This window comes from Babylonia areolata, chromosome 23 (genome assembly GCF_041734735.1).
Source record: "Babylonia areolata isolate BAREFJ2019XMU chromosome 23, ASM4173473v1, whole genome shotgun sequence".
Classification (NCBI taxonomy): Eukaryota; Metazoa; Mollusca; class Gastropoda; order Neogastropoda; family Buccinidae; genus Babylonia; species Babylonia areolata.
In genome coordinates this window covers 23,881,143-23,896,100 of record NC_134898.1, presented here as the reverse complement: position 1 = coordinate 23,896,100, position 14,958 = coordinate 23,881,143, and the positions used below count along the sequence as shown (strand labels likewise).

The 14,958-nt window shown below is 43.8% G+C and overlaps 1 protein-coding gene across 2 annotated transcripts; it reads right to left on the bottom strand.

Moving 5' to 3' along the window:
- Positions 1-3,662: 3,662 nt before the first annotated feature.
- Positions 3,663-14,493, bottom strand: LOC143298239 (uncharacterized). Of its 2 annotated transcripts, none has more exons than XM_076611050.1 (2): positions 14,437-14,493; positions 3,663-6,612 (listed from the first exon to the last, which is right to left on the bottom strand). In XM_076611050.1, exon 2 carries the CDS (start codon positions 6,583-6,585, stop codon positions 4,597-4,599), a length of 1,989 nt encoding a protein of 662 aa, XP_076467165.1. In that variant the 5' UTR covers positions 6,586-6,612; positions 14,437-14,493; the 3' UTR covers positions 3,663-4,596. The 2 variants fall into 2 exon arrangements, with proteins under 2 accessions (XP_076467165.1, XP_076467166.1); XM_076611051.1 differs by lacking the exon at positions 14,437-14,493 and adding an exon at positions 9,047-9,186.
- Positions 14,494-14,958: the final 465 nt, after the last annotated feature.

Below are 14,958 nucleotides of genomic sequence, written 5' to 3'. Positions count from 1 at the left end.
TGCAGTAGTTTTCGAGTTACCTCCCTTGTACATCGTCGCGCTGATACTAAATTTCATGAAAGAAGCATAAAAGAGAAATTAAACGCCGCATAAAAGCCAACTTTACTGCAAACTTTTTTTTTTTCGTTTTCCTTTATTTAGGGATGAGCTGGGGTAATAAATCATACCAGTAAATTACTTCATTTAGAGCGTGTTGTCTACTTTAGTTGTAATGTAGCTTCTTTTTCTTCTGTCCTGTTATCCGTGCCAGTTCAGTGGCATCATCACTCTCATATCGCTCATCCCGAGTTCCCTATGCATAGCTTCAAGCAAGTTTGTCTACCGCACTGAGTTGCAGCGCCGGCAGTCCACGGGTAACTATCGATGTTAGGTGGCTACTCCCGCTAGTAGAGCACACACGAGAGGAGACCCTGCACTGTTGTTGACGGACTCATTTCGATCATGTTCAGTATAGTTCCTGTTCTGCTCCAGCATACGCACAGTGCCGCAGGATTCCATTTCCCTTTAGCCGCCTACTGATGACAAAATCGCTTTGTACTGACCGCGGTGAGCAGCACTGACGTTCTGAGTGATCGTCCAAGTCCGAGTCCGCTGGGTCACGGTCCCAGCCGGAAGGGAGGAGCCTCAATGGCCGGGATGATTCGGAATACCCAGTCTCACTTAAAACAGACGAGTACAAGAAAGAAAGAAAAAGAATAAAGAAAAAAAAGGGGGGTGACATTGCACGGATGGAATAACCCGGATTTTACACATTGAAATATATTGTTACAACACGATACGAATACAATACGATACAATGATGCATGCAATCACATAATTGCCGTGATGTAATGCAATACAATATCGTCAATACAATACAATACAATACAATACAATACAATACAATACAATACAATATCATGAAATAAACTGTCGATCGTCCGAGGAAAATTTCAAGTATGTCATGAGGGGATCACGGCCGGGTACCGGCTTTACTTTATTTCTCATTAAAAAAAGAAAAAGAAAAAAAAAGAGATCAGACAGTTCCAGAGAATCATTTGAACTGATGTTGGGAGCAGGAATGTGGGCCGGTTTCAAAATGCTTTAAAGTGGGGAAACTTGATAATTTATCAAAAAGTAATAAAAAAAAATAATAATAAAAAATAATGAAAAGTTTCAGAAGATCACTGTCAGTGGTACCGAAACCTGATTTGGTCACTATAGTGGAGCCGGCTACATTGTTGCACTTAGTATTGGACCTGTCAGTTTGTTTGCATCATCGACTCACTGAGCTTTTACGCGCGCGTATGTGTGTGTGTGTATGTCTGTGTGTGTGTGTGTGTGCGTGTGTGTCTGTGTGTGTGTGTGTGTGTGTGTGTGTGTGTGTGTGTGTGTGTGTGTGTGTGTGTGTGTGTGTGTCCGTCCGTCTGTGAATCTGTCCTTTACTTTCTCTACCCCTCGCCTTGTCCCCTGTGTGTGTGTGTGTGTGTGTGTGTGTGTGTGTGTGTGTGTGTGTGTGTGTGTGTGTGCGTTACGGTATGCGTGTGTGCGTCGGTGTGTGTGTGTGCGCGCGCGAGTGTGTGTGTGTACTGATCAGTATCGAGTATGTCAGTGTGTGTGTGTGTGTGTGTGTGTGTGTGTGTGTGTGTGTGTGTGTGTGTGTGTGTGTGTGTGTGTGTGTGTGTGTGTGTGTGTGTGTGTGTGTGTGTAACCGTCCATTTCTGAATTTGTCCTTTACTTTCTCTTCCCCTCGCCCTGTCCCCTGTGTGTGTGTGTGTGTGTGTGTGTGTGTGTGTGTGTGTGTGTGTGTGTGTGTGTGTGTGTGTGTATGTGTGCTCGCCCTGTTTCTCTCTCTCTCTCTCTCTCTCTCTCTCTCTCTCTCTCTCTCTCTCTCTCTCTTGCCGTGTAAAATACCCACTAGTTAACATCTGAGCTATTGTTATACACCCACCAGATAAAAGGAAATATAGTAGGCCTTCGTGGTTTCTTTCCTTTCTTTCTTCTTTCGTTATCTGTCATGCACGAGACACAATGTGTACCGTCAGTTCTTAACACTTCGCCGCTGAATTCAACGTTGCTACACAGAGGTCACCAAATTGGAACATCCTCATGGTGCCAGTGTTTCTGCAAATTTTATGCAGATAATGGGGTGAATCTGTTGTCCGGCGGAGGAAAAATACACGACCCTCTGGTCGTATCGTCAGCGATCTGCACATTTGACACGAGTTAACTTATCCTGGATGATGATGTCTGTGTGTGTGTGTGTGGGTGTGTGTGTGTGTGTGTGCGTGAGTGTATGTGTGTGTGTGTGTGTGTTTGTGTATGTGTGTGTTTGTGTATGTGTATGTGTGTGTGTTTGTGTATGTGTATGTGTGTGTGTGTGCGCGCGCGCGTGTGCGTGTGTGTGCGCGTCGCGAGCCCGGCGCATACTAGTCAGAGCACGCGCGCGTGTGGATGTGGACGCGTAGTGCATGTGCAGTGTATTTGTGTGTTCAGTGTACTGACAGCGTGTGCCGTGTATGCGTGAATGTATGCATGCATGCGTGTGTGTGTGTGTCTGTGCGTGTGTGGAAGGGGTGGGGGGTAAACGGAATATGTAGATGCGGATGTATGAACATACTCGAGACCCTCTCTTCTTCTCCAGATTCAATCTTTCCGTGTTTATCAGCATGATTATATGCAAGCGAGTGCACACACACACATCCACGAGCGCTCGGGTGCACATTTGCCGGTGCGCTCATCAGTGCGCGTGCGTGCACGCGAACTTTTCCCCTCAGTAAACAATGTCAGCTTCCTTTCACCTTCCAATCGTCAAGCCATAAAATCGAGGAATGGTGTGGTGCCGGTTTTGTGTAATGTCCCGTCACACATGGTGCTTGTTCTGAGTATTGATTTTCGCAATGTTCATGCTGTCGCTCAGGAGGAGACGGGTTGAATAATGCGCAGAAAAGAATAGGGTGGAACTGAGGAGGGTAGATTCAAAACTGAATAATTGTAATAGATATTTAAGTGCAATTGAAAAAAAATACTTATCAGACTTCGTAAGTTGACAGAAGTTAGTTTTTACGAGAGAAACAAATAATGAATGTAAAAAGTATAATGATGAAAAAAAAAAAAAACCGAAAGAAAAAGAAACAACCAACGTTCCCAGTGACGACACACTTTCGTGCTGTTAAAGCTTCAAATCAGTCCTATAAAATCGACTTGAACACAATTAAGCGAGTGTAGACGATCTGGTTTTCGGAGAGGAGTCAACGACCTCTTGTCTGATGCCCTCAACTAAAAGGGCGAAGACTGCTTTTATCAGTGTCTGTTTCCGTTCAGCCGGCACAGCACGTTTATGAATAATACGTTATTGTCTTCAGCGACCTTATGAACACGAATGGAATGGGAACAGGCAGAGTACTTAACAAAAGTTAGAGCTGCTACACCACTATGATATTCCTTCTTTTTTTTTTCTTTTCTTTTTTTATAAATCTTAACTGGAAAATCACAGAAAGAGACGCAAAAACCATGTGAGACAGGTCCAGGAGACTGACGGAGTGATACTGGGGGGAAAAATAGCACGCACGCACGCACACACACGCGCGCACACGCACGCACACACACGCGCGCACAGACACGCATACTAAGTATACACACACACACGCACACTCCTGCCAACAAAACGATAAAGAACGCCATTCAAGTTTTTGTATATTTTTCAATGATATTTAACGATCTATCCAACAGTTAATATGAAGAGAAAGAAATGGCTGGGCACCTTCGTTTAGTGGGGAAAAGGGGTAAGGAAGTCAATCTGGAGTTATTTCTCTTTGCTTTGTGTTGATCTTTTTCAACTCTGTGTGTGTGTGTGCGCGTGCGCGCGCGCGTGCGTGCGCCTCAGGTTTACATGATTCGGTATCACATGACAGCAAGCTGATCAGTGTCATGTGCGATCGATTTTAAGTCCATTTACATGTTGGCGTTTGCTTCAGTTCAGACTTTGGTTCTTCATTTTCAGAAATGTTTTTTTTCCCCCCAGATCCACACGTATTCTCCAGTTTCAGTCACTAGTTCTCTAGCTGAATACATTTGACGGTTTGAGATGTTTGTTTTCAAGATTCAGATAGATGTATGCTTCAGACGGTGATTCTCCAAGTTCATGTGTCAGCTCTCAGTTTCAGACATCGTTTCTCAAGCTTCGGGACATAAGTTGTCCCGTTTGAACACTTGGCTCTCAAGCTGCAGACGCATGTTTTCCAGTTTTCTGACGTATCTTCAGCTGCTTTTTTTTCTTTCTCTCCCAGTTTTCGTTGTGGGGGAGTTTTTTCTGTCCCGTTTCGATTTTTACAAATACTCATTTGATTTTGACGTTTCTGGTTCTCCAGCTTCATACTAGTTAACTTAAGATGTTCGTTTTCAGTTGGTTGCCCAGATTCAGTTGTGTGATCCTCAGGTTCATCCCTCGGTTCTCTTCAGACTTTTGTTCTCGAGTTAAGGTACAGGTTTTCCAGTTACGACCTTCATTTTCAGACTGATTAACTACATGCTTCCGTTCGGTTTAAGTCTGTTTTCCAGCTTCATAGTTTTGCGTTCCAGATTCATCCAGACATTGATTCTCCGCTTTCAGGCTTTTCAAGATTCAGATTTATGCTCTCCAGTGTCAGACGCCGGCTTTCCGTTTGCAGACGGTTTCCCAGCTTCAGCTGTTGGTTTTCCAACTACAGGTATTGGTTTCCCAGCTTTAGCTTCAGGTGTTGGTTTCCCAGCTTCAGCCTTTGTTTTTCCAGCTTCAGATGTTGGTTTTCCAGCTTCGGCCTTTGGTTTTCCAGCTTCAGCCTTTGGTTTTCCAGCTTCAGATGTTGGTTTTCCAGCTTCGGCCTTTGGTTTTCCAGCTTCGGCCTTTGGTTTTCCAGCTTCGGCCTTTGGTTTTCCAGCTTCAGATGTTGGTTTTCCAATTTCAGGAGTTGGTTTTCCGGTTTCAGATGCTAGTTTTCCCGTTTCAGTTGTTGGTTTTCCAGTTTCAGCCTTCGGTTTTTCAGCTTCAGCCTTCGGTTTTTCAGCTTCAGCCTCCGGTTTTCCAGCTTCAGCCTCCGGTTTTCCAGCTTCAGGAGTTGATTTTCCAGCTTCAGGAGTTGAATTTCCAGCTTCAGGAGTTGAATTTCCAGCTTCAGGTGTTGGTTTTCCAGTTTCAGCCTTCGGTTTTTCAGCTTCAGGTGTTGGTTTTTCAGCTTCAGTCTTCTGTTTTTCAGCTTTAGATGTTGGTTTTCCAGCTTCAGGTGTTGGTTTTCCAACTTCAGGTATTGGTTTCCCAGCTTTAGCTTCAGGTGTTGGTTTCCCAGCTTCAGCCTTTGGTTTTCCAGCTTCAGATGTTGGTTTTCCAGCTTCAGTTGTTGGTTTTCCAGCTTCAGATGTTGGTTTTCCAGTTTCAAGACTTTTTCCAGTTTCGGATGCTGGTTTTCCAGCTTCAGTTGTTGGTTTTCCAGTTTCAGACTTCGGTTTTCCAGCTTCAGGAGTTGGTTTTTCAGCTTCAGCCTTTGGTTTTTCAGCTTCAGCGTTCGGTTTTTCAGCTTCAGGAGTCGGTTTTTCAGCTTCAGCGTCCGGTTTTTCAGCTTCAGGAGTCGGTTTTTCAGCTTCAGCGTTCAGTTTTTCAGCTTCAGCCTTCGGTTTTTCAGCTTCAGGAGTTGGTTTTTCAGCTTCAGCCTTCCGTTTTTCAGCTTCAGCCTCCGGTTTTCCAGCTTCAGCCTTCGGTTTTTCAGCTTCAGGAGTTGGTTTTTCAGCTTCAGGAGTTGGCTTTTCAGCTTCAGGAGTTGGCTTTTCAGCTTCAGCCCTCGGTTTTTCAGCTTCAGGAGTTGGCTTTTCAGTTTCAGCCTTCGGTTTTTCAGCTTCAGCCTTCGGTTTTTCAGCTTCAGCCTTCGGTTTTTCAGCTTCAGGAGTTGGTTTTCCAGATTCAGATGTTGGTTTTCCAGATTCAGATGTTGGTTTTCCAGTTTCAGCCTTCGGTTTTCCAGCTTCAGGAGTTGGTTTTTCAGCTTCAGTCTTCGGTTTTTCAGCTTCAGGGATTGGTTTTCCAGCTTCAGGGGTTGGTTTTCCAGCTTCAGGTTTACTCGCTTCATATTTGTCCGCTTTAGATGGTCTAACAGTCTCAGGTGTCGGTTTTTCAGCTTCAGACGCTTTTTCAGCTTCAGGTTTTCCAGCTTCAGACGCTGCTTTTTCAGCTTCAGACGTTGGTTCTACAGCTTCAGATGCATGCTGTCCATTTTGAGACGGTTTTTCAACTTCAGACGGTTTTTCAGCTTCAGATGCATGCTCTCCAGTTTCAGGCACAGCCTCTCCACATTCAGACTCCGGTTTTCCTGCTTCAGACTTAGCCAGGAAATCCGGGTCCAAGCGTTGGAGCTGCTTTTTCAGACACTCCAATGCCTCGTTCAGGTACCGGTTGTTCACCGTCACCGGCAGGCATTTTATCTCGTCTGCATCTGTTCCCAGTTTCTGGGGGTTGTTCTTCAGTGCCCGATTCATGTCCGTAAGTTTCTGTTTCAGGCCTTCCATTTCGGCAAGATGGCTCTCCAGCATCTTACACGCGTGATCCAGCGCCTCTTCCAGGCTGTTCGGGTTGTCCATGGCTTCGGGTAGTGCAGGATACGTTGTCTGAAATATTTCGCACATGTCAGACATCGTGGACTAAGAAGAAAGGCGGCATAAAGGCAGAAAGACAGGTAGGCAAATTAGGTATTGGACAGAGAAGAGGCAGGCGTGTGGTTATGCAGGCTGGTGGGTGGGTAGGTCAGTAAACAGAAACCAACTGGTCATCTAACTGGTTTATGGACAGCAAAGCATATAGGCAGATGGACATTAACATAGCTAGGTAGATAAGTATTAATACAGACAGTTCGACTGATAAATAGATCACAACACAAATGGACAGACAGGCGTGTAGCACTGGGAAGTTGGTAGATTGATAGACAACCAAATAGATGAGCAGGTAGGAAACGGGTATCGGATTGAGAGCCATACAACATGGACAGGTAGGAAACGCGTAAATCAAAATTATTCTTGGTTGTCCCGGGCAAAAGCAGGAGTTATGCAACACCGCAATAGATGTGCTCGAGTGCGCGCGCGCGCGCACACACGCACATGTGTGTGTGTCTACATCTTGTGTAGAGTGGGTGTGGGTTTATGGGTTGCAGTTGAGCGGGAGGCTTTGTGTGTGCGGGTGTATTCGTCTGTTTTTAGTATGCATACATCATTGTATTTTTCATTGTAAACGCCCACGGGCTTTTGTTTCATTAGATTGGGCGTATCAAATGTCCTTGTATTATTATCATTACTAATACAGAATACCCTCCTTACAGATTGTTTCTGTCGTCACTTACCGTTATTACATAAGCTAAAAAGATGTGGAATACAGGATAATCTCATTTGAATAAAAGACATTTGAGGACATTACCCATCTAGTTGGGAAGAAAAATCCGGAAACAAACGTGACACCAATGGCGTTCTTCAGTGCAATGTCCCGGGATCTACGTTTCGTGTTTAATAATGAAATCCAAACCCGATAACATGCACCTGCGTTTGAGCAGTTTTTGCAGCTGTGGATACAAGTGAATGAAAGCAGAACTCTTCGACAAACGATCAACCAGGCATGAGACCAACACCACATTGAAGGATCCATCACAGAAAGCAAAGAGAATCGCGGGTATGATACCTCAAGACTAAAGACATGATACTGTTTTTGTTATGTGGAAATGTTATGTGGTCCCTTGATATGAAATTTTTTTTTAATGAAAATGTACAAAGAAATTTTCACATAAAAAAATCATGAGCTCATGAGCAACAACAGCTACGAAGATCTACAGAATTTTCTTTTAATTTACTAAGCTGGGAATATCAAAGACAAAGGTGTGACATGACTGAAATTTCTGAAATTCTCCTTGGCCACTATGATGCAAATACTGTAAATGAGCTGTTCTCATTGAATACTTCTACTACCAGATGACTAGGTTCAAACTGAAGAAAGAGGCAAGGCCTTTTAAGACCCAATTGTTATACGCACTTCATCCAAGAATGGATATCATTAGGATTCTTTTTTTTTTTTTTTTTTTTTATAATCATTAAAAAAAAAAACAAATTTTCTGTATCAAAAACTACGAAGCAGAAAAAAAACACGCTGGAGCGGGATTGAATCATACAAGTTAAGGTCAGTAGCAAGAAGACTTACCACTAGGCCAAACACAGCTGACCACTTTCAATCAAAATCAACATTTATACTTATATTTTAGCGCGATTAAAATTACTCTATTCAAGGTGATGAACACCATTTGAATGCTGTCATTTGATCTGTCTCGGTTATTTCAGCTGTTCGTGGTAAAGGAGACGTGGCCATGACCCTTGGCACACATGTTGCCGTTTTCTCCAGATCTGCCGCGCAGACCAGTGCACACCTCTGAAACTGAGTCGCCTAAGCTTAGAGGTGCCGACGATTCAATTTCTTGTGTTCATTCTAGTTCAATCAGTATCCACTTTTAAAAAAAATCATATGCAGTAAACATGCCGATGGTGTAGTAAGTGTCATTCTTTATGTTCTGTCCAGAATTTGAATTTCTTTTTTTATTGATCGCGAACAGGAAAATCGATGTCATGCCATCTTTAAACTCGTGTTCAGGCAACTAACTGGAAATTTTTTCTGGTCCAGAACCTCAACAAAATAAACCATTCATGATCCGGAAACAGGGCTTACTCCGGAAGACTAAAAAAGCTATCATTGGCACGAGTGTAAAGATATTTCTCACCGTGTCTAATCCAGATTTTGCACTGACAGACAGTATTTTAAAAGAAAATGAATGTTTTGAGTTAAAATTGTGCAGCGATAACCTATGCTGAGCTGAAGATGAAACAGGGAAAGAGTTTCAGTTTCAGTTTCAGTAGCTCAAGGAGGCGTCGCTGCCTTCGGACAAATCCATATACGCTACACCACATCTGCCAAGCAGATGCCTGACCAGGGAAAGAGACAAGACAGTGTGTAGAAAATAATAAACCAAAAATATAATATACTTTACAGAAAGGAAAAACCCAGAGAACTCACATAATCTAGTTTGCCATCTTCAGTATTTTACATTCCAAAATTCAGACATGAAGCTTCCAGCTGCAGACGCTGATCCAGCTTCAGACATCAGTTCTCCAATTTCAGACTTTTATTCTTCAGCTTCAGACGTTGGTGCTTCTGTTTCTGACGTTAGTTTTCAACCTCATATGTATTTTCTCCAGTTTCAGATTTTGATTCTCTGGTTTCACTTGGTTTTTCAGCATCAGATGTATGCTCTCCAGGTTGAAACTTTGATCCTCCAGCTTCAGATGTTGACCCGCCTCCAGTTTCAAACGGTTTTTTAGCTTCAGGTGAATACTCTCCAGATTACAATCTATTTCTCCAGCTTAAGACATTGGTTCTACAGTTTCAAATGTTGGATCTCCAACTTCAGGTGCCGATTTTTCAGGTGCAGATGGCTCTCCACTTTCAGATGGTTTTCCCGTCTTCAGAAGTATGATCTGCGGGTTCAGACATTTCTCCCGCTTCAGACGTTGGTTCCCCAGCTTCAGATGGTTTTCCAGTTTAATGTTTAATCTCTTCAGGTTCAGTATCTGATTCTCCACCTTCGGGTGTTTTTTCTGCTCTGGTTTCCACACGTTTTTCCAGCTTGATGCGAATGCTTGACAGACGCATAATTTGATTTACCAGCTTCAGACATCGGTTCTCCAGTTTTAGACGTTGGTTCTCCAGCGCAAGGGACAATTCTCCAGCTTTTTGCGAAATTGTTTTAGTTTCGTGCCTTTTCCAAGCTTCGGGTTTACGCTCTGGAGGTTCAGACTTCGATTTTCCACCTTCAGACGTGATTTCTCCTCCATTTTGACATGGTTTTCCATCTTCGTGTGAATGCTTTCCAGATTCATAATTCGGTTCTCCTGTTTCAGGCTTCAGTTCTTCAGCTCCAGATGTTAGTTCTCCCGTTTCGTGGGGTTTTCCAGCTTCAGATGTATGCTCTCCAGGTTCAGACTTGGATTGTCCCGCTTCAGACTTTGATTCCCCAGTTCCAGACAGTTCTTCAGCTTCAGATGTATGCTCTCCAGGTTCAGACTTCGATTGTCCCGCTTCAGACCATGGCTCCCCAGTTCCAGGCGGTTCTCCAGCTTCAGATGTATGCTCTCCAGGTTCAGACTTGGTTTCGCCCGCTTCAGACCATGGCTCCCCAGTTCCAGGCGGTTCTCCAGCTTCAGATGTATGCTCTCCAGGTTCAGACTTGGATTCGCCCGCTTCAGACGGTTCCCCAGTTACCGGCGAGATTCCACCATCTTGTGGTTCTCCGTTTTCAGACAGCGGTTCCTCGGTGTCGGACACCGAGTCTGCTGCCTCGGATGCCGTGCGAACGTCCAGTTCCAGACGTTCGATCTGCGATGTTACAAGCTGGATAAACCCGTCGAGGGACCGGCAATGCGGAGGACGCTCGCTCCCCAGTGTCACGAGCGTGTCTGCCACTGAGCGACGGATGTTCTCCAGCTTCTGTTCGATTCTGTCCATGGCCTCACAATGTCCTTCCGGTGTCATATGTGTTCCCTCCATGCTTTCGCCTGCACCAACGTGCCTCTGCTTGGCTGATGGCTTCAGGTGGAGGACAGGAAACAAGACGCTGTTGCCAGTTGACCGATATGTTTGACAGGTTAAAGACAGCTAGACAGACAGGCATACAGAGAGGCAGACAAAAGGCAAGAAGACAGACAAGCATACCGATAGGCAGACAGGCAGGTAGACAGCCAAGCATACCGAGAGGCAGACAGACAAGCATACCGAGAGGCAGACAGGCAACAGACAGACAAGCATACCGAGAGACAGACAGACAGGCAACAGACAGACAAGCATACCGAGAGACAGGCAGGTAGACAGACAAGCATACCGAGAGACAGACAGGCAACAGACAGACAAGCATACCGAGAGACAGGCAGGTAAACAGACCAGCATACCGAGAGACAGGCAGGTAGACAGACAAGCATACCGAGAGACAGACAAACAGGCAGGTAGACAGACAAGTATACCGATAGGCAGACAGGCAGGTAGACAGGCATACCGACAGGCAGACAAGCATACCGAGACACAGGCAGGTAGACAAACAAGCATACCGAGAGGCAGACAAACGGGCAGGCAGACAGGCAGGAATACAGAGACAAGGGGGTGAAACAGTAGGTAAGCAGGTATTAATGTAGGCAGGTGGGTAACCAAGTAGGTGCTCAGGTATACAGGTAGGAGTGTGGTTACTATAGATAGGAGGGTGACCTATTGTTGATTTGACAGGTCAGTAGACAGGCAGGCTAACACAGGCAGCTAGGTAGAATTACACAGCTGGATTGGTAATTAGACTGCTATGTAACTGGACATTCAGCCATGTATGAAGGTAGGTCGGCGTGGGCAGTAATAAACAGAGCGATGGGCAAATGAATTAACGAACAGTCAGGCAGGTAGAAAAACATCCTTAGTTGGTCCTATTTCAAGTGGAACTGTAATACCACAACGCCGCACTTAACGCCGGTCTTATATGTATATATTATCTATTTATTTCCATCTTTATGTCTAGTTAATTTTGATTGTTCTTTTATTCATTTCTGTTCGTATCGTTTATTCGTCTACTTTGTATTCGCGTCCAGCACCAACTATTTGAAAATCGGGATAAAGTAAGGTAAAGAGATGGTAGAGAGACCGAGTGCGCGCGCGAGAGAGAGAGACAGATCGAGACTGATCGAGACAAATGTGTTGCTTTTTTTCCAGTGTATGACGACAGTAAAACTACTGGTTTGCCGTTTCATATTCAGAACACATTTGCCTGCAATATTCACATCCCCCCCCACCCCCCCCCCCCCCCTTTATACCAATCAAATGACGAAGCCACAGAATTGATGCAGCACATTTAGACCTTCAAAAAGCTTGTGATAAACGACCATATGTTTTCATCGTACGGAGGGTTGGCCTAGAAGTAATGTGTCTGCCTAGGAAGCGAGAGAATCTGAGCGCACTGACTCGAATCCCAAGTATTTTATCATCCTCCAGACCATGAGTGGTGGTCTGGACTATAGTCATTCGGATGAGACGATAAATCGAGGTTCTGTGTGCTGCATGCACTTTGTGACACAAAAAGGCAATATCCACAATTGTTCCCCTTCAATATGGTATGAGTAGTGCAGTTCACAACAAAGCGTGGATGTTCACTCTGCTTGTCACACGAAGGAGCGGGGAAGTAGTAATGTGGATATAGCCCATAAAAGAACCCACGGCAACAAAAGAGTTTTGCCTGGCAAAAGTTTGACAGGGGGAAATTAACTTGCAGGTAGAAAATACAAAAATGGGAGGTGCTCTCACTGAGGCGACACTCCATATAATACAATACATATAGGCCGTTACATGAACTATGGGGTATGTATCTCAACTGGGCTGAATACTGTTTTAAAGGCATAACCCAGCTTGTCAGTAGTAAGGGAGAAAAATCTGGGGCAATTTCCACTTTCTTTCCCCTCAACACGGAATGACCAGTGTTCACAGCAAGGCGTAGAAGTTCACTCCGCCAGTCACAGAGGAGTGGAGAAGAAATGTAGATTTAGTTTGCTTCTTTGTGGTAGATCATACCATAACATATAGGGATGGACGCAAAAAGCCATTGCCATTGATGATGAACTAGTTTGTATTTGTGTTTGTATTTCTTTTTATCACAACATATTTCTCTGTGTGAAATTCGGGCTGCTCTCCCCAGGGACAGCGCGTCGCTATAATACAGCGCCACTTTTTTTTTTCCTTTTTTTTCCCCCTGCGTGCAGTTTTATTTGCTTTTTCCTATCGAAGTAGATTTTTTCTACATAATTTTGCCAGGAGCAACACTTATTGCGCTAAGTGCATGCTGCACACAGGACCTCGGTTTATTGTCTCATCCGAATGACTAGCGTCCAGACCACCACTCAAGGTCTAGTGGAGGGGTAGAAAGTATCGGCGGCTGAGCCGTGATTCGAACCAGCGCGCTTAGATTCTCTCACTATGCGGACGCGTTACCTCTAGGCCATCACTCCACATTAACCAAAGAATGGCAACTGGGATATAATAGTAAAAAGTATTGCAAATTGATAACAGCCCTTGCTATGAATGCGTTGGTAGCTAAAAAAACAAAATCAAATATTAAGTATACAAATAGTGAAAATAGAAAAAAGAAAAATAGGAGTAAAGTGGGAGTCGAAGAGTTTCTTTATGATCGTTTCTTCTTCATTTATCAATGTTCTCTTTATTTTCGTTTATGTGATGGTCTTCATTCGCGGGCTGCAACTGCCAGGTTCACTCGTGTAGACGGGTGGGCTTTTGCGTCATGACCATTTCTACCCCCGCCTTAGTCGTCATAATCCGATTTCGGGAGGTGGTGGGGGTTACGTAATGGTGACTAGGTGATTATTATGTCAAAATATGAAATGTTATGCGACGCCTTTGACGTAAAAATAATGGTTTTGAAAAGTCTGAGATTTAGGGGTGTTGGTGAGATTCTTACATTTGAACATATTGAGCCCGTAAAGAAACAAAATTCTCATCCCATACAATTTAAAACTAAAAACACCATTGTTTAAATCACTTGTTCGATATTTGACAATACAGAAATGCTATATGGTCCTGACATGAAAAACTGCATAAGCCAAGATCTAACTGAAAAAGCAAAACAAACGGCGGACGATAGGAACGAGAAACCAAAGCTATAAAACTGATAGTTCTTTATTGCTTTACCAAGTCCGGATTATCGAAAAAATAAAGGGTGACACGATTGAAACATTTAAGACCCTTCGCGACCACTACGATACAAATGAAATAATCTGTTCTAATTGAACACTACCACTTCCAGACATCAGTACAAATTGAAAAAGCACTTTGCAAAAATAACTTTACTGTTGTTTTTTTTTTCAGTAGCAAACCCATACATTTATGGAACAGTCCTACATCAAACTGCAGGACACTTCGGTTTAAAAACTGATAATTGAAAAAAATTGCAAGAATTATTTTCCAAAGTCTCTAGGGAGCTGGCCAGATTAGCGCTACATACTGTTAACTGACGGAAGAAATCCTAATATTTCACACAGCGTTTGTGAATTTATTTTTAGAAGGGGTGAGGGGCGGGGAGTGGGAGGGAGGGGGGGAGAAAGGAAACCCTTCCTGCTTTTGAGTAAAGAGAAGTGATGACCAAGTCCTGTTTATAAATAAGACGGGGGGAAATTCAACAATGGTAGACAGCAATGACAAAATTAAACGTTATCAAAAAAAGTGACACAGAAGGCATAATACGGGCAACAATAGCACAAGCTAAGCAACAAAAGAAAGCAAAAGGAGACACGATGCAGATATGAAAGAATGAACGAAATAACAGTGTCAGCTGTACAATTTTAACAAAATCAGAGAATCGGAGAACTCACATGTATGCGTCACGATGCCACCAGACTTGAATCTCGACTAACCCAAAACTGTTCACCCATACACGTCCTCACCTTCACCTCATCACCACCCTCCTCCCCCATCCTCACTCCTTCCAAGCTCACCATGGCAGTTTGCACGTGCAGCTACAAAATCACACAGGGCACAGTTTTATTGATTAGTTGATTGAGAGAGAGTGTGTGTGAGAGTGAGTAGTGATTCGTTGTTTGATGTTTGCACGGTTACGTTTTATTTCTGTCTTTTCTCAGTTGTTTTCAAACATTCTTCATTTATTTTGTGTGGTACAGCTTGCATTGTTTCGTTATATACTATTTATGTTTGTTTTGTTTGTTTATTTGTTGTTGGTGTTGTTGTTGTTTTAGGAAAGTTTTCTTTTTTGTTGGCTTTCCATCAGGCACACACACGCACGCACACGCACACACACACACACACACACACACATACAAGCACGCACGCACGCACGCACACACTCTCCCCCTGTGTTCCCCACTATCCCTCCCCAA

What these genes read in the sequence shown, in the direction of transcription:
- LOC143298239 (XM_076611050.1), bottom strand. Translation starts at nt 6,585, where the DNA reads ATGGACAACCCGAACAGCCTGGAAGAGGCGCTGGATCACGCGTGTAAG.